Below are 25,718 nucleotides of genomic sequence, written 5' to 3'. Positions count from 1 at the left end.
TATATATATATATATATATATATATATATATATATATATATATATATATATATATATATATATATAACATATCGCGTCTCTCTTTTTTTCTTTCGATAAGAGGGCTCGTCTTTGGTCCGCTATACGCATTAGTCGCGTGTTTACGGTGCAGCCCTCGACTTAATAGCATGTTAAAACTCGTATTTAATTAAATATAACATTCGCAAAGATAAATTATCATCTGCATGATATAACTAATTAATAATATTAATGTAATAATAATAATAGTATTAATAAGTATAATCTTAATAATGATCAATATCATCTTCGTTCATATGTAATAGTTAATGGAATATCGCTACAGAAACGCATTACATTTTGTTGTTGCTGCTCTTATATCCTTCGTAGTCTCGTATATAGCTTCATTCACTTCAATTGGCTAATACAAATTAGTATAAGAATAATACAGATCGTTAATTATTATACTACAATGGTACAGAGATCAAGCGAATGACCTGTGATGTGTTTGGTAATGGTAGGGTGCCATTTCGCTCCAGAAAGTCGTTAATAAATCAGTCATTGAAACTGCAGTTTATCGTGAACAATGTTGTATGTACGATGAGATTTTTTTCCTCCTTCCGTGCGAATAAGTCGTTTGGTGCACATCAAGTTTCTTAAATTAAACTGACGCGCGTGCCACTTGACGATAAAATTTCACTTGAGTAGAAAAACGATTCGTATCGCGCGAGTACGCGAGTTAAGTTTGTTAAGAAACAGACTACTATTAAAATCACGTCTTTGGAAAACTCATTTACGCAACGTATGTCTATATAATGCATCACGAAAGGACGTATTGTCTTATATTGCTGATCTCCTACTAAACTCGTACTCAATACCCAACGAAGAAAGCGACACACCCCTTGAGCCTTAACTTTCGGGAGCGACATGCACAGATATATAGACATCACGAAGGACGCCGTCACACAAAGACCGTTACGGTCTTGGCTTTGAATGCTCGTAGTTGTCGAAGGGCGAAGATGCGACGCGGTTTAACAAAACACCGTCGCGTTTGTCGCTGTGCGAACAGCAGCGTCGATCGCTAAAGCGAAATGAATCACACATTGGATCGATTTAAATTACTTTGATCATATAACAATATCACCCTCGCTGGCGAAGAACGAAGGTTGCCCGAAGCATTCTAAAGTTTGATCATGCGACGAATTTTTTGAACGACGACACGAGAAACCATATATTGGTACTACATAAAAAAAGGTTACATATATATATATATATATATATATATATATATATATATATATATATATATATATATAAAATCTTGGGAACTCACGATTTCCGATATATCGTTATATTCTATTACATCGTGATTCCGGCCAACTTGCAATCTTTCGAGTCGCCGTTCGTAGCGCCTCTGGTCTAATTGAAATCACATCTATAGAACCGACGCAAAATGAGAGATCGGTTTGGGATCACTGATACGTACTTTCCTCATATCTACAAGTAGCTCTCTTCGCGTCATGATGTCAATCGAACGCAACTCAGGTGAAAGCGCGTATCGCCGGATCTCTCAATCTGCTTGAACGTCGTGCCGTATCATCGCGCCGTATCATCTCGTCGTTATTGCTTCGATCTCGATTACAAGACATCGTCGCGTTCCTCACGTGGAGTGGATCGGTTCCCTTCGCATTTGGCAATCGTTTTACACAACGACTCGTGGTGCAACGCCGCGACTGGTGGTCCTCGTCCGTGACGACGTCCTAGGATCGTCACACCTTGTTGTGATGCCTCATCTCATAGGCTGCGCCCCTCCCCCCTCCCCCGGAGCCCGAATAGGCGCCGGCGTACAGTTCTGGGTGGTTGGAACGGCCGTAGTTGTCTGCTGACCTGCTATTTGGTGGCGCACTAGCTGTGGGAACCGAGTGATAGCCTGCTTAAAGTTTAGAAAAATGTTCGACTATGAAATGAAACACATAACCAAAAGAAACATCATATGCGAGACATATGCGGACATATGCGAGGACAGAGAGTTGCTGGCGATATGTATTAGGTAAATCAAGTACGGCAGAAGCAGTCAGCGCGATCTCCACGCTCCTCGCGTGTCCTTCGTCACTGTGCTGTTCCTGTCATTTCGCCGTCTAACTACAACGCAATTCCGGCAAATCATAATTTGGAGTTAATGCGATAATGCAATCGATGGTGCGAAATCAGAGAAGGGCGAGAGGAGTTTGTTCGTAGGAACTCCTGTATTAACGGGGAAGAAAAAAAATATTTCAGCTAGAGCATCCAGTGCAATGCCATGAATAATGAGTTAGGAGCAAATGCAAGAAATTCAGGCGCTTCATCGATTTCGTGACAAATCGTCAACTTGAGACTTTGTTCGTTGTAATGCGACAGTCATCTTCGCCTTCATGAATTTGCTCCTATCAAGCGTATAGAATAGCGTATAGGCCCCAGCTCACCTCTGCAGGTCATAGAACGATAGTAGTGATGCGCGTCAATGCGAGGGAGATGCAAACAGGAAAAGACATTGATGTAGTTGCGGGTTACACAAGGACGAAGAACGCGACAACGTTGACTTGAGCTTAATTCATGTTAGTGTGTCAGATTAATTTGTTTCTTTTCGTCAACGTATCAGCACGTGTATTCTCGATCGCCGCTTGAGTGCGGGAATTAAACTCAAGCAACAGGAAATGTATAAGTGATTCGATATGCTAACTCACCTTTTGGATAATACTGAGCACCTCTACCTTCCCCGTAACCATGAGAAGGTCCACGTGTACCGTGTCCACCTTGACTTGGTCTCGGAGGTATACTTCTCGGTCCAGCTCCTCCTCCGCCGTGAGGATGTCGCTGCAACAGACATGACAAATGATAAAACACGTGCTAAATATTAATAATGCTTTCCATTTACATGAAAACTCAGATAAATCTTATTTGTGACATCATAACTCAGTTGAGTGCACATTCCTTTTCGTTCTCATAGGTGACTCAACTGAGTTTTTACCTACAATCTGCGCAAATTCGTGTATTTTAGTAAGTTTTGTTAACTTACATTAAAAGTGAGGTTATAAATATGTGTTGTTGTGCGATAACTTTACGACCAAAATAAGCAAGTATGCACAAAATGATATGAAATAATTGTAAACAATTATTGAAAATAAATAATTTTGTAAATAATATTATTTTAGTTATGGATGATGGATATAGTTAACAGATAGATGGATCACTATGACAAGAATTATGACAATTTACAATGCAACAATTTAAGGTTATTGAAAATACTCTCACTTGCGCGTTCCTTTAATCCACTGAACGCAATGATGTCATTTTATGAGTATAAAATACTTACAAAACTTTAGACTCAGTATCACTTGTGTGAAAATGAAAAGCAACTAATATCATTACATCCAAACATCTTTTGTTTTAAATTTCGACAAAAAGCGTCTGTTGTTGCTAAACATGATCTACGCATTTTGCTCACCATCCTTCTAAGAGTATTCATCGGTCTTGTTAATGTATCACTGATGCGCCTCGCTGGCGGCTTTTTAGGATTAGTGGAAGGAATATGCACGGCACAACACTTGATAAATAACCCCATAAATATGATGAAAGCTATGCCCATCAGCAGTACGGCCCACCAAAATTCCTGCAGGAGAAAATAAACGACGATTGTACATAATGTCACTCTAGATTGATAGTAGTAAATGAAATGTTTGCACTTACAGTCACCCATTGCGCTACCGTTGATAAGGTCTCCTTATTGAACAGTAGATTCTTCAATCTTGCGAGCGGCCCTTCTGTATCAACGGCTCTGCACTTCAAGAAAACGTCGCAGTAACCCTGAGAAACAAATATAAATTACAGTTCCGCGACTATACAGTTTTCAGGAAGCATTTCGCTTCTCCTCGTACGTTGAACAAGCGTGGAATCATTTGTACCTGGAAATTATCACAAGGTGAACCAGGTCTCAAACTCATTCCGCCCTCGGGCAGTCCCACCATGTGCGCAAACTCGCTCGTACCGCGACATGTCGACGCATCGGTGCCATTTTGACAGGCTAATTCGCAGAGCTTTCGCTTGTCGATGTTCGGTATGATGCTGCTCGTTAAAAAGCACTCTGTCAGATTCCACTCCAGGCAAATGGATCCGGTGCACTCCCCGTTGATGCACAGCTGTAAATAACGCGCTGTTGAAACGAGCGTCTCGACGCCATTAAATCACGGCGGTATCGTAGATAACAGAGTGCGATTACCTGAGTGCCCTCGTTACATCTGGTCTTATTGGCTCTCGGCAGCGGCGCTGGACATTCGGAGGATCTGCCGTTGCAGGTGGAATTGTAACTGCAATCCGACTCAGCCTTACATTGAACCTTGTGGGAGAGGGGCACAAACTGGCACGTATCGCTCGAACAGCAAGGCCCTTCACTGGGACTGAAAACGCATAATTATCCACGCATGAGGGATGCGCTGATTTGACGAGAGCCATCGGCCGACGTCATATTCGGCCGGAATAAAAGCAAATGCGTGTCAGCGCGCGAGTACGTACCTGCATTGTGTCCTGTATTTTCTATTGCAGCCTTTCGCCGTTTCGTTCTTGATTTTATCCACCTCGGACACCTGTCTGGGATAACAGCACTTGTCCGTGCACTCTTCGTCATCGTATCCGCAATCGCATTCCTCGCCAGCTTCGACAACCTTGTTCCCGCAAAACGCGCCTGTAGATAAAAAATGCAACATATTAATCAGACTTGCGTCACAAGATATCGTTGTGAATATCGCAGAAGCAAAATTCTTGAGGCTCCTGTGTTCTCACTATCTTGATTCATGACTTCAAAAACGAGAAAGTATGCATTACAAATTCTTGCCAAATACGTAGAAGTAAAAATATGTATCCATAAAATAACACCTGCGATCGAGTGGATGTGTAAAATATTCCGGACACTTTTCTATTGTCTTAATAATTGATAAGTAACCGTAAAATTAATACGATAAAATCATGAAGAAACATAGGTTAAAAAGGGATGTACTTGTCATATGACTATTTTAAGATAATTTATTGATTATTAGAGCAAAAAGAAAGCGAACTACTCTACAAATATGCCAGATCGATTTCAAGTATCATTTTATGGATATATTCTTTCTATTTCAATATATTTTGCAAGAACCTTTATCGCGTGTTTTCTCGCCTCTGACGTCATCAATTGAGAGTTCCGCGGCGAGGGACCAGGAGCCTTCAAAGGTCGCCATTTCGTTCATTTCCATTTTCCATTTATTCCGTCTCGGATATCGTCGCGATAGGAAACTGAAAACGTGAAAATACCAGTGAAACAGTTCCTCTTCTTGTTATCCTCGATAGCATCTAGGACGTTACTGATATTGCCAATGCTGCACTTTGAAAATTTGCTGTTGTTCGGTCGATTTCCGCTCGTTGCTGAGGCGAACATAATGTAATTGCCGTCCATGCCGCCCGGTCTGCATTCCGGTGGAAAATCGTGCTGGAAAGAAGGTAAGATCGTTATCTTCACCTTTGCTACGTCATTCTCGAACGAGCCGTGCGACACACGTATGCGATAGAGGAAAGAAGGGTTCTTTCGCGACTTACCGGTGATCCGAAGTTATGCCCGATCTCGTGCGCCAAAGTCAGCTGCGACACTTTGGGTGGCACTCGGCTGTTGTAATTCACGAAAGTGATGATGCCGGTGTTCAGAGAGCGCTTGGTAGACTGATACATGCCGCCCACGGTCTCAGTATAGGTCTTGTATTTCTCGCAGATACCGCCGGACGCGCCGGACGCGGACGCAACCCAGGCGAGTCCGAGAGTGCCGCCGGTAAAATCCCTGTCGACGAGAACACGTAATATTTTGAATAGAATAGGACACTGCTTTATTACGCTTCAGGATAAAAACCCTTTCAGAGCAACATACAGTGCAAAATAGTAATACGAGCAGTAAACATAGAGAAATAACAGAAAGATAAGTAATTGCACATACGAAAAGAAAGATATAAGTACAAAGATACGAAGATCTTAATAAAGGATAAGATACAAATGAAATAGCGAAAGGACATGCAATGAGTGCTAGCATTAATGCAATGAATTTTGCTGATCAAGATCAAATATTTCAATATCATATACTCAAAAAGGATCCAAGCGATAGGTTTTTGAACGCCGCGACCAGCGAATTCCAATTTTTAATCCAATTATTAAGAAAGATTGATGAGCGTTTAAGAGCTGTCACGGGCATAAAAGGACGCGCGCGGAGTACAAGGATCACTTCTGCACGCAAAAAAAAATTTCAGTTGGTGCAACCAAAAATTTCAGTTGGCGCAACTGAAAATTAGGTGGTCACAAGCGATATCTCTGTTATGAAAAGTAATATTTCTGTTGTCGCAAATATTCGTCTAAACATTCAACGATATTAGAACTTGGTTGAGGCAACTAAGAACAATTGACTATACAGAAGCCTCATAAAGGAATTTTTCTGTTCCTACAACTGAGTTTTCGTCTGATCCTTGAGCAACCGAAAATTCTGTTGCACCAACAGAATTGTTTTTTCCGTGTGTGCCGCTCACCTGTAGGTGAAGACATAGGCGAGGCAGAAGTCCTCGTGGTTCCCGAGGGAGTGCAGATTCAGAAAGTTGCTGACGTCAATGTTCTCCATGCAGAACGGGTTCGGATCGTTGTACGTCTGTTGCTGCGTGCAGGCCGTGTCGTCATCGATCTGTGTGATATTAGATACAGGGGATCGAGTGAATCACGAGGCAAGTATTCTTCAGGCCGACCGTTACTTAAGCGTCGCTATTTTCGGACGCGATACCGTTACCTTTATTCGTTGGACCTCGAATTTGATGTTTCTATGCTCTATCCTGCCGTCGAATTGCGTGTCCCTGTAGATGTAGTTTACGGCGGTGACGTGGTGGGCGATCAAGGAAAATATCTCCTCCCGGGTTTTCTCCACGTCGTGATGCAGCTGCAAAGTCGCACGGGAACTCAGCATTCGCGACAACGTATTGATATCACATCTTTTTTTTCTTCGTGCGTTATAACGATTATATTCCATCCACGTATATATATTATGTATGTATGTATATACGTATGTACGTATGTATGTATTCGGTGGAATTATCGTCGCGCGAGTTTTCAATCTTCGATATTAAATATCGCCGCTAATTAAGCTGCGAATTGAATTTCCGTCGAGCGGGAGCATCCGCGAAATTAATTACAAAAATTACGAGACCCAGTTATTCGGTTGCGCTGGTTGAAGTTGAAACGTGTGGGAATTCTTAGAGTTCAACGTCAAATATTTCCCATCTAATCAAAATTCCCTGGAAACTTTCGCGAGAGATCCAACGTAAAAATTCGTCTAAAAATCTGTCATTAAAATAGCCTCCAGTGGAATGCACTGTGTGCAGTATACACCGTGGCGATATCAAAGGCCGCTGGAGGACGTGGACGAGGATAGGGAGAGGGGAGAATATTCTTTTTGCGAAGAATGCTGGAATGCGGGTGGTGTCTGGCTTGTTGAGAAAATGCAAAGGGGAATTGCACTGACCGTGCTGCCGACGAAAACGCATATGAATGTGACTATAGGAAGAGAACGGTCGGTATTCAAGGTATTTCCCTATTGTGCAAGGAGATACTGGCATTCTCCCGTTGCAAATTGCCGCTTAGAATTGGGTCATTCCATCGTTATAACAATCTACTATCTTGTCTTTTATCCTTTTCCGGACTGCAAACGTCAGCTTTCCTCTCGTACGGCCTCACAATTTTGCACGTTATCGCACGGCGAATTGGTAGAATAACAAAAAGACGTTCGGAATAAATTCGCTATAGAAGTGACAGAAGCGCGGAAAAGAGTCTCGAATAGTGCGGCTGTTTTTGCACATAACCAGAGGCACGTAACTCTTTCGACACGTAAATCTTATAGAAATCATGAAAGAAGTATATTCAATGTGGCCTGAAATATATATTATGTCCCCATATATCCTCTCGAGAATAGAAATATCATTTTAGAGATACATTATGTATTGGCTCTGAAAACGGACACTCGACAAGTCGCGTACTTTCCAATTTTGGAGCGACCAATTAAAATTTAGGAGATGTTCGGTCGACACATCTCTCTACTGGTTTTATATTTGAATTGAAAAGGGCTTCACTTACCTGTTCGGAAATATGCCTCCATATAAGAGGATCTGTTTGTATGAAGAGCGAACAGGTATTGTTCTCCTTCGACCTAGTTGCTCTTCGTGGTCTGCGATGACTAGGTTGATTGGCTTCCCTACTATATTTGTGACCAGGACTCTCCTGGTCCCCATTCCAAGGTGCGACATTTGGTTTCGGCTCCTTTTGGCTCACTGACGGAACCGTCTTAAGCGGTACATCTGGTTCAGCAGAATTTTGGATCTTCTCCATCCATTCTGTCACTTCATCGGTGATGCCACACCCACCGGAATCACCTGAAAAATTCACCGTCGATTTAATGTTGGATTTACAGCCGAAGTACACGACTTTATCAGACCATAAATAAGCGCTAAGAAGTAATTCCAAGAATGTCCTCATCCTAAAGATACGTTTGAATCCACCTACGAATGAGAGAGTTAAGAAATTCACTCAACCGTTACACCCTATTATATGTACCTTATGTACCTATGTACCTTATGTACAACATGCGCGTGAGTTGCTACAAGTTACAGTGCTGTTTATTCATTACGGTCAAAATGATCCTAGACAGAGAGCTGTGCGGAATAATAGACTGCTACAGACGCTTCGGCTTTCTGAAGCGCGCGTTACAGGAAAATCTGGGAGCGTGAGTCGTAACCATTCCGAGAGAACAGCGCGAGGTTCCTAATTAATGACGAAGTTCATTGCCATTAATACTGAATCTGGCGGTGGAACTCGAAACATTCACGAGCCACGTGGGAGCCTTGCATCATCGATGGGGTCGAAATACGCTGCGCGTCGAACTCTCCCGTAGGCCGTGGTCTACTACCTTAAGATTCGCGAGGTAGATGGCTCAGGTATAGACCGAATAATAATGACGCGGAAGCCAAGTCACGTAGCACGCAATCTGCATCCCGAGCCGTTGTCACCGAGACAGAAGCGCGCGGCTTAATCATCGGCGCAATTCCGCAATACGCTCGAGCTATCTGCGTAAAGCGAATACATGGGGCATAATGTGACGACTAATGGCGACCTTGTCGCGATCCCTTGGGTGTCGTATCGCGGGTCACAACGACGGCCGTTATACGTGGTAGCGTCTACGTGTGCCTGCGAGAACTCTGCTCTTTGTCTCATCGGAGAGAGAGAGAGAGAGAGAGAGAGAGAGAGAGAGAGAGAGAGAGCGCAACTCGCCATTATCGGATCAGCGATTCCAAAGTGGAAACATCTTCAACGTTCGATACGCGAGAGGTAAACGCATTCGTAGAAGCTTTTTGTGATTGTTACTATGTTCTGTCTTGCTACTTTTAGAGTCTAAGAAAAACGACATGCTTCACTGCACACGATGCCTTTTTCCTTGTATTTTCGCTCTTCTTTATACCGATCTTCCTTATCACCCGACAATTTTGTAAAACCTCGATCGTAGCCGGCGCAGGCGATATCTAAGCTCTCATTTTCGCGGTAAACACTATGTTACACTACACACACGAAGTCGTCGGTTTCTTTTGCAGTCTCAGAACTGGGACGTTTCATCAAGAGAAGAGTACCGTCTTATACAGTTTTCAGTTCATAAGCGGCGTACAGTGACGTTAACGAACTGAGATGAACGTAGTGTCTCGCTGTAGTGCACGGAAAGAAAATATTAGTTTCCTTCTTCATAAAAATTCTTTTCAATTTTACTATGTCGCTAGTAGTGCAGGGATATAAATAAGGTTTATTTTGTTAGGAAGCATAGTAAAATTTCGTTAGAAACAGCAAATTTCGCTACACTATGAGAACAAAATAAGATGAAATAAGAAAAATTAAGAAATAAAAAAATATTAATCAGGTAGTACTAATAACACATTTACTCACACGAATATATAATATTTTCCTAACAAGAAAATATATATTTTGTTAAAATCTTAGCTTTTCATGAAAATAATTGTGTACTCTATTTAAATACAAAATTTTAATTTAATACGTTATTAATATTCACCGATTAAATACCTTTTACTTTTCAGATATATTCTCTCAGAGTAGGAACACAGTGAATTTTTTAATAGTACATGTGAAATGAAAGAATAACAAATTACTGCAGAACAATGATCCATTTCTCGATTACAAAATTTTAAAGTAATTTATTATAAAATTCTCTCCGTGTATAGATACTCTCCTGTTTCTTCCTCCGACAAAGAAGTAGTTTCGCACAAGTACGAATCAATAACGCCGCTGCTGATACAAGTGAAATAATCGTGGCCGCCATCGGTAGCTTTATTAATTGTGAGCTTTAATGACTCAACGTTCCAAGAGTGACAGCATTGCCTGTTGTCTATGCTAGTGTTTTGTTTATTAATCTTGTCTATGTACTAGCGTTAACAGGGATTACCATTCCAGGTAAGAAGGAAAGAAACGAAAGGAGTAGCGTCAAACATTTTTCTTGTCCTGTGCCATTTCCGTTATCGTTAGGACTGTCAGTTAAAAATGTCTGTGACAATTCGTAAAAATTTCAGGTATCAAAAACAATTTATATTCAGAGTTCAGTTAGATAAGAGTTCTTCAGTTGAACCGCGATTACAGATATAATGTTACAAATAACTAATTCTGAGTAAAAATCTGAGTGTCTTATGTGAAACAAACTTCAAGTAACGACTATTGATACGGTTCTAAGAACTTGAGAGTCTGAGACTCTCGAGCCTATATATACACGGAAAGAACTTTATAATAAAAATTACTCTAGGATTTCTTAGGGAACCGAGGAATAGATCGACATTGTCGACAGTAATTACTGATAGTAATTACCGATAGTAATTAATAATAGTCATTGCCCTTTTATTTCATACGTGTATTTTAATAACTGAAATGTGCTATAAAACAATTGCAATATTTCTATCAAAATCTGTTATGTTTCTAGCAAAATATACTATGTTCCTTGACAAGAATAGACTGCCAGTCTATTTCTGAGCTACTAAAAACAAAGTAAAACCGAGAAGAATTGATATGTGGAGCAGGACTATAATATTTCCTCCGTGTAGGTTACAAGAAGATCAGTTCTATCTGCGTACTGAAAAAGTTTGCTAGTCTAGACTCTACTAATGCTCACAAACGATAGTTGTTTTCTTATTTTGAGCACGTTCTCCCGACATCCCTCGTCATCCTTTAATACCACCCATCATGTCTAATAGCGCATCGGATACGGAGTTGCCAGAAGGATTTAGTCCTGGAACACGAAGTACACTCCATTCCACCCGCTTCTGCTCTTCCGCGTATCATCATGCCCCGTGTAGCGCTCCAATAAATGCAGCAAACTCATAACGCCGGACGTATTTCCGGGGAGCGCAAACACTGCGAGATGACGCGATTTGATCCATGCAGTGTGCACGGAAGAGGCGCGAAGCGGCGGCCGGGGGAAAGGGGGAGGAGCGATAAATATTACACGCGATATGCTTGCCTGTTTATTTCAACCAGGTTGGCAGCATTTATGCTGCTGCGCTATAAACGCAACAACGGCGCGAATCGCGAAATCCGCGCAGTCGTCGCGCTGACTGCAAGCAGATCCAGGATGAGACTGCGCCGCTCTCCGCCCGCACGTACGCGAATGGACTACTTACTTCCCTAACGATACCGTAAATGGCGCGTAGAATTCGTACGGACTTTCCGATATCTATATCCCCCTCCTTCCCTTCCCACTGCTTAAACGATGCAATCTCCCTACGCCGGTCGCTATATTCCTTGATAGCGCATACACGGGACAGTATCAGGAGTCGAGCACTTTCGTTTCAATGGCTAATCCTCTGACAAGTTTGAAATTAATTCTGTCCTAGGGGAAGTTTCGCTCGATTATAAACAGCTGAGGAATTAAACTTACCGAAAGATGGCGGCAGATAACGTAAAAGAATTCCATGTGAGGAAAGTTTACTTTAATGGAAATTTTGATTCGGAGCTTAAATATCGAAAGTGCTAGAAAGTGGGGGGACAATTTCCCTCGACCAATCTAATTTTCTGGATAAATCCGTGCCGAGGACTTCCAGAGATTTTTTACGTAACCCACAGTTTAAGAGAAATAATAGTTGATCTAATAAAATTATAGTTATTTTTGGCCCCAATTATATTTTTTAGTTGTTCGAACATAGTAATGATAGCAGTAACACACATATGAGGTTATTGTCGCTAACATTATAGTAGAACTCAACAAAGAAATAGTTTTCTTGACCATAATTTATAATAGTTATTTCTTTATGTGATTATAGTTACAAATACCAAACATTTTCTTCTCAATGCAAGAACTCTAAAGTTTAGAAGAGTAAGTTTTGCGTGTCTCAAATACTAGAAATGTAGAAATTAATACAAAGAACGATGCGTATATGCAACGAGAAAGCCGGGTGCAAATTGATGCAACAGCAATCCTCTCCGTAAAATCTTCCTCGTTGGTTACTTTTGACCAACCTGATATCGCAGAAATTGATGCGCAAGCAGACGCATTTTCAAGAATGACCATCGGAGAGATCGAGGTAGAATCCGAGAAGAGAACGAGAGATGTGGCGCATCGCGTGACAAAGTGAGGCGTGATATCGTGAGGCGCCGGCTTCGAGGTCGCCATCATTGAACAACCTATCCAGACGATCGTCCGGATCGTTCTCGAGCCCATGGCCGCCTTATAATTAGCAAAGCTCCCATGCACGACGAACGTTACAATTATTAACGTAACCGGTAGTTAAATAAATCGTTGCCTTTACCGATCTAAATTTATTCATTTTCCGCGAATACACGTCACATGGTATTTCTTCTTTTGCATAATGAGACTCGCGATTTTGTTCCGAGTCGTTACGCAGCTGCTGCTTTGTTTCGGTCGGATGTCGAACAACTGTTCCCCAAGTCCGATGTGCATTTTATGCTACCATTCGTATATACATCGTTCATGAATATACAGAGAAAAATATTCCACTTTTCCCCAAGAAAATTATTCTGTTTACTTTTCTTCTTTTGAAAGATAATTGTCTTCAACTGAGAATATTATCTCGATAACAGAAATAGCATCTCAAAACATATTCGTGACAAATTTGAGAGAAGCTCAGTATCATATGTACTTAAAAGAAAAATTTACTTCCTTTGCAAAAATGTTAGGAAATTTTATACAAGAATAAGCTGACTCGATCCTATGTAGTAAGCAAAACTCTTGTTTTAATTCAATATTCTTCAAATGCTAAACTTATCAGAATTTAGAATTTACTTGAATAAATTTGATGTTTATGATGAACTTACGATAGATTTGCGGATACACAAACCTACGAAATACTTGAAACAAGTAACATTTACCTGAATGCAGTATGCATTTCTTTTGTAGGTAGAAGTATAAAGAAACATCGCCGAGTGTAAAATTAACGAATACATTCAGTCCACGTTCTTTCACGCAAATTAAACACAGAGTTTGAGGAACACAGTGCACAGTGAATTCTTTTTTCTGTTGTATATTTAATAAGTTTTCGTTCAACTTCATCGGAACAAAATTTATTTCATAACCACGGTGTATATATTATAGATAACGCGAAACACACCGCAGAACTGGAAGAATAACGGTCGATAACATCGGATGTTGCGATATCGAAACTTTGTAATAGATGGCCTGAAGGTAAAGGTCATTCCCCCGCCGAACATGTTACGCTCGCGCAGTGGACTTGCTGAAAATGCCATGTATGTGCCTGTATGTCTCGAGAACTAATATCGATGAAACCGAAAGAACGAATCTTGTTCTTCTATTTCTTCTGCGCGCCTTACCTTGTCGAACGTCTGCGTACGGATCGCCGACGTCATTCTCATGATAGATCACAGAGTGCAGCGTCTCGTTTACCTCGTGCGGCGGAAAGTAGTAATGCGCTCTTTCCACGTACCACGCACCGCTTTTCGGTGATATTATCTTCCCGTGGAAGACTCCATCACTGACACTTCCGAACACGTAACTATCAGGCTCGCCTGGAAGCAGAAAATATATTCACGATCAGACGTGAGGATCTCGGTGAAATTCTCTCGAAAAAATTGCCATTGTAATTCCTAAATGCAACGAATTTGATGAAATTAACAATAGCTTATTTTTAGGTAGTTTTTAAGTTTTAAATAAGTAGGAGGTCGTGTTTAATTACGCCTCCCTATTTCTCTTAATCCATATCGTCCGCGCACACACAATAATCCAAACTCTATCTTTTCTTGCACGATATAATTATACAAATGATCGTTACGTTAGTCGTTTCTTGAAAAGCAACGCTACTATACTAAAATTACGGCAACTTTCTTTAATTTTTTATTTCTTTATTTGTTTTCCCATGCTCCTCCTCTACTCCTAGAAATAAGGAGAACGTCATGGAAGTAACATAAACACTCAGGTGGAGATGCGCGCGCGAGTACGAAACCATGTTCGTGCGAACGGCTACGAAGTTGCCTCGCTCGAAAAAGTATCGACGGTAGTGGAAACTTCGTCACCCAACGAAACTTTTTGCGCTTGAAATTGCTGGCTTACGCAGCAACGTGCACTCGTCTCACTGTCTCGATTCACTCGTCTAGCTGAGAGACGCACGTATAGCGCGAACGAAGTTATAATGTATATATTTTCTATCTTTTCACGATAATGAAAAATCAGGGAGAATTGAACAAATTATATGTGCGCGCGCGCGTGTGTGTGTACAAGTGTGAATTATAGATAGAGCTTGAGAAAGCTTCAGAAAGCTCAATATATCAATTTTTTGGCGAAATCCCTTAATGTCCGAGAATCTATATCTTATAACTTGATACCTGTCCTTTTGAGACGAGGACTATTCTTTTCAATTTATCCTCTGGTAGTTGAAAAGAATGGTCCTTGATATCGTCGAGAATCTTTGTCTACCACAATAAGAGAAGCGCGCGACATCGCGAGACCTATTTCATATATCAAAGACGACAATATAATGAAGAAGATGAATGAATGAATGAATGAATGAGCGGGACGCATCTCTCCTACCATTTGAGATCCGGGTCTCGCGAGATCCTCGAATTCAGATTCTGCAGCTATATTATTCGATTCGAGAACGAAACGCGTATGCACAACGAATATTTTATATTCGCCTGTGTAAAGAAACCGCGTTTGTCGACGGAAATACAGATTTGGCAGTAAAGGTAACGCTGAAATCGTTTCTCTGTCGCGCGTTATGCATGGAAAATATTTTGCGACACGTTTTCGACCAATGCGCCGGACGTGAAAGGAAAATATTGAATCATTAAAAGCGCGGGATGAAACCTGAGCGTATTGCAGATACGTGGGTAAACGACAATAAGAGAGAATATTCAGCGAGCGTTCCCGGGACATAACCTTTTTCCTCTCTAGATAATAGATCGCAGGAAAGCGAAGTCATCCGCGCAGTTAAGCTTATCACAATTCAAAATTCCTTTTGACGCGAGAACAAAGCGTCGGCGCTCTCGAAATTAAAACCACGCAGCCGGTTTTCAGCGTTACTCCTTCCTTGCAATTTCCAACTGGTGGTATTTTGACATTGTTTCTTTTTTTAATTATTGACCACTTCACAAGCGCCCCGGATAAACAGTGTTATGTGTCTGACAGTGTTATTACATAACACACATATACACGCACGTAGAATTCCATTGGTATAACGGGAGAAAATTTACTAGCAAAGAAAAAATACTGAATAAATTATCAAGTCCTCAACTGCGCAATCAAACTTAAGTCAGAAAACTTCCTGATGAAAATCAAACTCAGAAAATTTCCTAATCTAAGCTTGATTGTGTGCATCTGACGGCCTGATAATTTGTTCAGTATTCTTCCCTTACTAACACATTTTTTTCTGCCACGCTAACGGAGTTTTATGTATATATGTGTGTAATAAATAAAAGAAAATTTTCTGATACAATTTCAATTCATTAGCAAGTTTTAGAGAAGCAACACGTTGAAAATTTCAGTTATATCGCGAATACGTGGATCCATATATTCCTTCCCCATTCCCTCCCCCTGTTTCTAAAAAATTGGAACGTAAGGTATGTCTGCATGTAGAAATAATCCCTTCCGACCGGTATTATAAAGTCGCCCGTGGACTCGACAAGTGCGGCCTAGTCCGTTAACTTTGGCAAGAATAGCGGAGCGCTTGCACGGCTAAGCCCACGATTTTCGGAATTCCTTTTGATCCGTAAACTGAAGCATAGTCGGAGCCTTCTCGTGATGTTTTATCCGGTGAGGAGAGCGCGGCTGTAACCGGGTCGCGAAAGGTCGCACGAGTGCACGAGCGAGAGATAAACTGTTCCCCGGCACCTCGTCGCCCTGATCCATAATTTAAACTGTCGCCCCTCGCACGCCGGACTCCCGTAAATTATTAGACTGGAAATAAAGGTTCCACCCGGTATCTACGCTGACACGCACTTTTGCGTGCCACACCTGGCTATCGGGGAACGTCGCGGAAGCGGTACTACACGAAGAAACGGTACCGCCTCGTGGAGGCCAAGCTGCAGAATGTAACCAGAATGTGCACCAAGCGAGCGTCGCTCGGGTGTCAGATGGTGAGAGAAAGCCACGGTTATATATTTAAATATAGCTCTTGGCTTGTGTATGTGTGTGTCCGCGCGCGCACATTCGATCAATTGATTGATTGATTGATTCGATTGATTGATTGATTGATTGAGCGTTCACTTATCGTTCTAGGACAGTCTCCTAAGAACACGAATATAGTTGTAATATGGTAATGAATATATAGCTGTTGAAAAATATACATTATAAGACGCATTACATACATACAATTTACGTTTGCTCATAAAAAATAAATATTTTAATTAAAGAAATTACTGTAGAAATGAAAAGAAAGAAAGAAAGCAGGAGGAGCCAGAGCACTTCTCTCTCTCACTCCTTCTATTAAATTTATTTTGATGAAAGTTCTTTGGGGTATATGCAAACAGGCTATTTCATAAGGTTAACATTAAACTTCAGCGGCGTATCGCACGACGAATTTGAAGACGGCCTTACTTCGGAGGGAAGATTTCATTATATGCCGGATGTTTCGTTATAACTTAAATAATAGACGTTTCAGTAGCCGAGCTGGCCGAATTAAGATCTTGCTGCGACACGTTTTGTCTGGCGTTAATTGGAAACAATATTGCCTAACGTGTCGGCGTCTAGTGTTGTGGTCGGTCGAAAAATGTGATATTAATGTTAATTATTAACGTTGCTGCACTTGTGGGATTCAAGCGAACGATTGAGTGTCAAGAACGGAGCGGTTTTATGTGAATTAGGATACCAGCGTTCTGCAACTTCAGCTTTGAACTTTTCACCCCGTTTTCGCGTTACTTACCTGTCGTTTTGCGAGAACAATGGCGCGCCGTTATCATTTCTTTTCGCGATAAATGCGTCCCTGGAAGTGAGTGCAACTAACTGCACGTATATAAACATAGACAGAGGGAAAGAGAAAGAAAGAAATAGAGAGAGGGGTAGAGACAGAGAGAGAAGCACGTTCGATTTAATGTCGGCAGTTACGTGTGCCTGTCATATGAGCGGAGAAGTTCGAGCGATCGAGCTGCCGATCGATTCCGTGTAACTTTACATGCCGAGTGTCGCTCGTGCGAATATATGGGCCACCAAGAAGATTGCAGACTCGATGTCATAATACCATGGCTCTATATTGGGAGAAGTGCATCGATGCGAGATATAATATTCGAGTCGTAGACCTCTCTAGCTATAGCGTGTATGTATATCGAGTATCTTGGAGCAGCCGCACTTTCGCGTAACGGCAGATGTTGCGAAGGTGGCCGCGGAAAAACTCGCGTTGGGAAACATTACAATCGCGGAGTTGCCGAATGGAGAATCGTGCAAATAAGCGAAATTAATCTAATAAAACAAAATGTGTATGTATGTGTGTGTATAATATTTTATATAAAATTATGCTGCTTCATATAAAATTATTTTGTCGGGTCGAACAAATCGGGAACAAATAGGTATACCAGATACAAAAAAAACCCTCTTCTCTGTGTATCGAACGAAAACGTTGTATTTTCAAGTTTATCGGGCAAACAGCGCGGTGGAAGAACTGCGGGCGGTCAACTTTAATTCTGTCTCATTAAAACTGTATTGAATGAAACGCGTTCTGTTGAAATATATCCTTTATAATTACTGTTATAATATTTATAATTTCACTTCTCTCTGCAAGCTCTGCTTCACAGATGGATTATACTAACGCGCGCGCGCGTGCGTGTGTGTGTCTGTATGTACGTATGTGTTAAATATATACGTAATGTATAATGTACATCTTCGTAATTAAACAATAGAATGGAATCTTGCAATTCTACGATACTCGTTGTCATAGATATTCGACATTAATATGAAGTAATATGAAATATTAATGTCATTTCCCAATTTGAATTTAAAACATCGCGAAATTTCGAGAGCAGCCGTTCTTTCGTCATACGAATCCACCCTTGAGAGAAAAAACACAGGTGGATCCAGCCGCGCGTGTTCTCTAACAATTGAAATTCGGAGAAGAGCGCGCGTTACGATTGCTCGAAAGAGAACGCTGTGTAAATAAAATAACATCGCTGCGAATGTCTGTACTGTCGTGGACGTACCGATTAGATTGCCCTTGTAAATATGGGAGATGTCGGAATCCTGTCTCTCTCCCGTGGGCCCGTCTACGATTAGGTTGTTGCTAAAAGTGGCGAGGTCCCGCTTTAATCGGATGTGGAAGTTCTTGTTGTGCGCACGGAACTTCACAGTCACGGCGCTGTCGCGGCTGATCGACCTTTTCGCCCTTACGTGACTTCGATGGACGTCCTCGACGGGGTACGACAGAGATTCGTAGTGGCGGATGTACTCGTTCAACCGTTGAGCTGCAACACAAAAGCGACAATAGGTTCTTCATAAAGCGCCAGTGAAATCTCGATTCGCGACAATCGCGAGAGGAAATTATGCAGTATGTCACGATGAAGTGTGTACAGTAAAAACAGTATGTTTCGATAACTTTCTCGACACGTTACATTGAAATTCTGAACTGGCTGCATGTAACCCGCCATCTACGTCGTGTAGCTCACCGGTGATCCACATTGTCTCTCTCTCCTGCTGTGTATTTGTTAAATACACACGTGTCTCATAAGAGTATTTCACGATTGTTTTGCTTTAATGTCGAAATGTCGAACGGCCAAAACCGATAGTTCAGCGCGAACCACCGGTGACCCAAACGACAGCAAACGTTTTAAACTTGAATTTCTATTTATCGCAAGCCTGAAAAGCGTCGAGCTGTTTCATATTGATTTTTCCATCCGAGAGACGCTCTAAATATTTATCCAAGTATAATTATCTATTGCGGTCAGCTGCAGAGACAACATCACGTTATGGGAATACGGCAAGTCGCGAATGTCGAAAGCACTTGGTGCTTCTTGAGTTCCGCTTCGAGAATAACGGAGAATCATATTTTATTTCATGGGGTTCTCTCTTATTCGACAACGGCACAAGGGTCAGCCCTAGTCGAACGTACGAAGCATCCGAAGGGACATCGCGTAATCAGGCCGACCGGATAATCCGACGTCTAGCGCGGGTATTTTCGCGCGCCCTCGTCAGAGAGGCCGTCAGAACGGCCGCTGGCGACGCGCTAGGGAGTCGGAGAGAGACCTTTTTTCGACCTAACAAGTCCCAGCACGGCTGTCTCATAACGTGGCCGATGAAAATGCGGGCCGATTGCGGGTAAGTTGAACAGTCAGGGATCGACGCCGAAGTCCTCACGAGATTCGCCACGGAATTGTGTTGCGCTTAGCAGTTCATCCTTGGCCACGTTAACGAGACAAAGTGCCCCGCGGAGAGGACGACCTGGCAACGCTTCCTCGACCTGATATCGCTCTCGTAATTTCCGAGGGTGTAACGTGAATTTATATCAGGCGACCATTTCTCCCCGCGAATCCGACGTGTGATCGTGTGCGACGAAAGGGAGATACTCGGGGCTACGTGAGGAGCTACGTGGTCCCGCAATTTGTCGGGGATCTTTCGCGTATCTGACGCGAAAGTGCGCCACTTTGGACACACTGGGAGAAAAAGTTTTGCTAATTTAACACGATACTAGCAACAAAAATCTGGTTAGATAGTGTGCAAGTGTGTGGATGTTTGATTGACGTAGTACATGAGTTTTGAATGGATTAGTATATTGAATTTAGTATGAGGTCAAACAGGGTAAACTCATTTAAATGAGAAAATAGGTAGTAATGATGTAATAGGTAGTAATAGAAGACAGAATTATGTACAAGGGATAGAAAAAAAAGAGGAAAGATTTGGTCATCGAATGAGATAAGAAAGCAAAATAAAGATATGCGGAAGAAGAATGACATAAGGACTGATAGGACAGGTGCTGTGCAAGTAAGAAAGATGAAGTGTAAAGAAAAATATTACAAAATATGGAATAAAGATGTATCCAATTGAAGAACAGTATTTGAAATATTGCGTATGAAGATGATATGGTACCTGTTGTGAGTGAAAGGACAATTAGACATGGTAAATAGAAAGAAGATCTTGATAGTGTTAGGCTACAGGTTAGATGAAAATTAAGAAGATAGTGAAAGTAGATTATAAGGGTAATACATATTTGTTAAAATGACAAATGACGAGAAATGATTTGCAACAGTAACTGTTCGATCTGTTTCTCCAACGATCATCAAATAGTAAACGTGTTTTTGCTCAGATCACCGAGAGATTTTTCTCAGCGCGCCTAAAATTCCAGGAGCTCTTCCGCGAGACTGGAACGTACGTTATTCGCAATGCTCTGTAAAGCAACATCACCTCCAGTATGAATATTATGGAAGAAAGGAGGAGAGGGAGGGACAAAAATGCACTTTCCTCGTCACATCATTTAGCCGATTTCTAAAGAGTTCGCGAGCGCCTCGCATTACGCTTCATGAAACGCGCTCCGCTTCTTCGCATGATAAGTGCAATCGCGCAAATGAGTCGGTCGACGCCAGACATGTAACTTTTAAGGATAATCACGGTAAATGAGGCACGTAATTCCCGAAGTTTCTTAATGCTTCCGAGCTTGTTTATCGAACAATGCCGAACTGCGTCGCACCGGATGAAGATATTTAATTGCGCGCACAATATAGACAGACTTCGCATTATGCGCGACGTAAGATCGACTCTCACGGGAGCGGAGATAATGTTTCCTTGTTGTCTGACACTTATATGCATATAGAGGAACCCGGATCTAGTTGTCACATTTTTTACATATTGACTTAAAACATAGTAAATGTGATCATAAACGTAAAATTACCATAAATGTAGTAAAAATTATCATGTTTACTATGGTCATTTTTACTATGTTTTATTATAATTTCCGTAATAGTGCCAGTTTATTCCCAGACTGCTGAAATTGTACTGTAATTTTTACTACAATATTCTCTCTGTGTGAAACTAGAGACAAAAAAAAATTGACTCATCGCGTCTAATTTCGGAAAAGTGCTAGTAAATGTCGCATGCGATGTTTCTGTTATAAGTCATAAACCATAAGTACATTCAACTAACATGATACAAGCAACCTGTACTAAAAGAATATGCTCCTTCATTTATTACGTAACAACTGACCCGTTTGACTTTTAGACCCAGTAAGCCTATATCGCGCGCGGTACTCATAATGCGAGAAATCTCATCACTCCGGCAAGCCGACCGTCCTCCCTTCCCCTCCTGTGTCCGACGTAACTTTTACCCATGGGAAGCCGTTCCGTAAATATTGCGAAGAATTTACGAAGACTCGACAAGAAGGGCAATTTGCGTGTCTGCAGGGAAAAAGTAGGAGGAAATAGAACTGTCTTATGATCGACGTTCTCCTATCTCGAAGACGGGCACTTAATTTCATTATGGAAGAGAATCACGTAATACTGTGCGCCGAGCACCGAGAAAATATCACAAAGGTACTTTACACAAGAACGTTGCGCGTTTGAGAGCTACAATTAACATCCTATTAGGGACGCAGGTCGAACATCGCTCCTCTTTCTGCCGTCTACTATTTTTTTTTTTTAATACTTAATGACATCTTCCGACGTATTGCAGCGCTGCAATTTGCAGAGATCAAAAGGAATTGCGACGTCGCGAGCGATAATGCGACTGAATTATATTTTGAGATATTTCGCTCCCGCGCACGTAACATGGCGAGCGGAAAATTTGATTTTTACAACAGCGGCGAATCTATACTTTATTTAAGTCGCGGAGTATGAGAGGATGATAAAAGAAAAGTAAAAGAGAGAGAGAGAGAGAGAGAGAGAGAGAGAGAGAGAGAGAGAGGAAGAAGAGAACATTAAGACCCCTTGGGTCTTATTCCCAGACCGTGATATCGGAACAAAGAGGAATTCCACGCGGTAAGCTTCAAATAAGCTGATTGCCCACTCTCGCCTGGGAGGCTCTTCCTCATTCGATGGGCCGAATCATCGGGAAGCTATGAAACCGAACACGGAAAGCTTATCAGCCAACACGTCCCATTTATCCATCCATGTTAATGGAAATGTTTCGTAGTTCATTTATTACATAATAACAAGATTACCGGCCGGTCGTGCAATCAATAAGGTGAACAGCTATATGTTACACCGCCTAATGTTCCGCGAACGTTGCTAGTAATACATGAATCATTTACCAAAATAAGAGAAGCGATAATAAGCTCATGAATGTTTCTTTCATGAATTTCAAATCAACCCCTCGAGAGAACCTTGATCGGATATCGTCATTTTTTGCTTCTTATTTTCTAACATTGTCACAAAATTATAGGACATATTGTAAGATTAATAATAATGATACAATAATAATAATGATACACTATTATTGTATATTATTTTATATAATAATTAAATATAATTATATATAATATAATAATATATATAATAATAATATATAATATAATATTTTAATTATATATTATATATAATAATTAATATATATAATAATATATATATATATATATATATATATATATATAACATAATATGTACATAATGTTATATATATATATAACATAATTATTATATATAATAATTAATGATACACTATTCGTTCCGGAGGAAATGAATCTTAATAAAACAGTTTCCAACTAATTGTCAACACTTTGAAATATTTCGGGAATTAAGTCTTCAAATTGAAGTTTTGTTAAAATTCACGAAGAAAAAGTAAGAGTGAAAAGTCAGATCTTGAACCGTTCGTTCTCAGTATCAAAATAATTCCGCGATTACTTCGTCAAACACACAGAATCGTCCAGAAAATTCGTCGCGAAATGACATCTCGCCGCTGACGCTTATATATTTCGACGAACACCCTATATCGAATAAAAACTCAGAAAACGAAATGGCGATGCGACTTGCTTCTACATTTCCATCCGTTCTCGAATGAATAGAAGGATTCGAAACGAGACATGAAAACGTATCGACATCTAAAGCTGCAGGGACGCGTATGATGCATGAGACAGACTGCAACGACGTACCTTTTTATGCATTGTAGCGGGAGGCGGATCGATACGCATTCGTATGGTGTTACTAGTTTATCTCAGAGCGCGAAAATTCCGGTTGCTGTGCAGTGTGAAGAAATAAATCAAACGCGCCTGCATCTTTTCGATACAAAAAGAAAATAAATAAAAAAAGAGAAAAAAAACGACGAGTCGCGACGCGTAACAAACGGGTAATATCTCAAATACGCGAAATCAATGAAAAGTAATAGTTCACGCGTCGTGCGACGATAACGAAAAAGGAAAATTCTCGCACGATTATTTCTTTTCGCTGAACTACATGGCGTGAACTACACGGCGTGTACTCATATGCGTTTCTTGACAGACGAATAAAATAATTACGCAATCGTATAAGCGCTTCTCTCTCTTTCTCTCCCCCCTTCCCCCCTCTCTCTCTTTTTCTCTCTCTCTGCGAGTTTCATTCAACATAATCGAGTCGAATCCTCTTGTTCCGCGCTTCTCTTCGAACAATCGAATTCTCGATGGGTAATGCGATAATACGCTTTAAACCTGACTTGTTTGTCATACACGGCGGCACGGAGTAGAGTTCAGACAAAAAATGGGAAATCTAACCATAATTCTGGCGACAAATAAAGAAAGGCCAGCGCGAAGGGTCATTGCCGTTGCGTTTCCCTGCAATCTCATCCACGTCGCTCTCTGTAATTCTATTCACTTCCGAATGGATATAATAAATGAACGAAGCATGTTCGACGGCGAGCCTCGATTTCTGCGGTGGAAATTGAATTTTTCAGCGGTATGCGACGAGTATAAAGACAAATATAACTTCCCGTCTAAAATTGTACGTCGCGAGAGATACGTTCCCGTGCCAACGATCGCAGAAATTGTTCGAGCTTGTGCAAAATAAATTTCGTCTGGCCGTCCACCTCGCTTCGTTGTGAACGCGCTTGAATCCCTAACAAGTTCAGCATCTGGATAACATCCGTCGCTGCAATGGCGCCGCAACTTCCGCAAGTAATATTTATTATCGTCGTCATTTCCCGGGTTTTTTAATTACGGCCTAACGAGCATTTCCGATATGACGTCGTTGGAAAAGTAAGTGAGCTCGGCCGCAGAAGGAAGCTATCCCGACGGACCCGCCGGTTTTACGCGCGACGACGACTTCAATGCCGACGCCGGAATGAAGAGAAAGAGCGAAAAGTAATATCCCGGAGAGGAACGGAGGGGGATGATATTGAAGAGAATGAGGAACGGTAGTCAACCCCATCCTCCCCGCTTTCCAATTTTCCGTGCTGTGTCTTCGGCCGCGGCAGTATTTCTTCGCGCGAATTGCATCGAAAACGCTCCTTGGAGCGCTATGATATTTAGATACGAAGACGAAGGAACCGTGGGAACAAAAATGCAAATTGCATGTCTACCCGCTAATACCGGCGGGAACCATCAGTTCTTTCGTTGCCGGCGTCGTTGTCATCGTCGTCGTCGCTGTGGTCGTCGTCGCGAGTTGCATTGTTGTAATTCTGCGAGTTACATATCTCGCAACAGCTGCAGACCGCAGACTGTGTGCGTGCGTGCGTATTGAATTCCCTTAGTTACTTACGCATGTTTCTCACTGTTTCGCATACCGTTTATTGTTTCTATACAACTTTTATTTCGCACCATATGTGTGTGTATGGCCGCGCCTCGTATCTCCTCGCCGCACAGTGTGATATTTTCGCAATCTAGGTGGACAAAATTATTGCGCCAAAATATATTATTTTTTTGCTTCTTCAGAATTTAAACAATAAAAAAACATTATTTAAAATATACTTAGAACTTATTTAGAATATATTTTCTCCTTTAAAAAGTTTTTAAACGATGCGTTTTCGAAGTAACATATAGAATAGACTAAGTTCTGGATACACCAAACCTAACTCTGAATGAGACCGAGATTCAGAGTTGAAATTTTGTGGAATACAAAAAGATTATACCATTTGTCATTTGACTTTGATCAAAGCCACCTTCAAACCACCCTAAAAGGGGGGAGGAGGAGAACTTATTTGAAACAATCTTTCAACGCAATGTTCTGTATGATCTCTCTACACAGTTATAATTGAAATATAAATTTCTCTCTGCTGTCTGCGTGCGTGCGTGCGTGCGTGCGTGCGTGCGTGCGTG

At 41.3% G+C, this 25,718-nt stretch overlaps 1 protein-coding gene across 6 annotated transcripts in view; it reads right to left on the bottom strand.

Moving 5' to 3' along the window:
• Positions 1 to 225: 225 nt before the first annotated feature.
• Positions 226 to 25,718, bottom strand: part of LOC116842322 (disintegrin and metalloproteinase domain-containing protein 10) — a 179,202-nt gene continuing 153,709 nt past the window's right edge. For 5 of the 6 annotated variants that reach the window (XM_032811364.1, XM_032811363.1, XM_032811367.1 and 2 more), the window contains 14 exons: positions 18,718 to 18,978; positions 13,909 to 14,103; positions 8,158 to 8,453; positions 6,821 to 6,967; positions 6,570 to 6,718; positions 5,602 to 5,836; positions 5,320 to 5,494; positions 4,546 to 4,714; positions 4,253 to 4,430; positions 3,939 to 4,172; positions 3,724 to 3,840; positions 3,482 to 3,646; positions 2,721 to 2,850; positions 226 to 1,930 (listed from right to left, as the gene is read on the bottom strand). In XM_032811364.1, the coding sequence (XP_032667255.1) occupies positions 1,767 to 1,930; positions 2,721 to 2,850; positions 3,482 to 3,646; positions 3,724 to 3,840; positions 3,939 to 4,172; positions 4,253 to 4,430; positions 4,546 to 4,714; positions 5,320 to 5,494; positions 5,602 to 5,836; positions 6,570 to 6,718; positions 6,821 to 6,967; positions 8,158 to 8,453; positions 13,909 to 14,103; positions 18,718 to 18,978 (2,615 nt within the window). In that variant the 3' untranslated portion in view covers positions 226 to 1,766. The remainder of the gene's footprint in view (positions 1,931 to 2,720; positions 2,851 to 3,481; positions 3,647 to 3,723; positions 3,841 to 3,938; positions 4,173 to 4,252; positions 4,431 to 4,545; positions 4,715 to 5,319; positions 5,495 to 5,601; positions 5,837 to 6,569; positions 6,719 to 6,820; positions 6,968 to 8,157; positions 8,454 to 13,908; positions 14,104 to 18,717; positions 18,979 to 25,718) is intronic. The other variant, XM_032811362.1, reaches the window with a different exon arrangement.

Source organism: Odontomachus brunneus, unplaced genomic scaffold, assembly GCF_010583005.1.
Source record: "Odontomachus brunneus isolate Ranch 3 - 2012 unplaced genomic scaffold, Obru_v1 Obru_scaffold_024, whole genome shotgun sequence".
Lineage (NCBI taxonomy): Eukaryota > Metazoa > Arthropoda > Insecta > Hymenoptera > Formicidae > Odontomachus > Odontomachus brunneus.
Note: the sequence above shows the minus strand (reverse complement) of the source record. Positions and strands in the feature narration are given on the sequence as shown.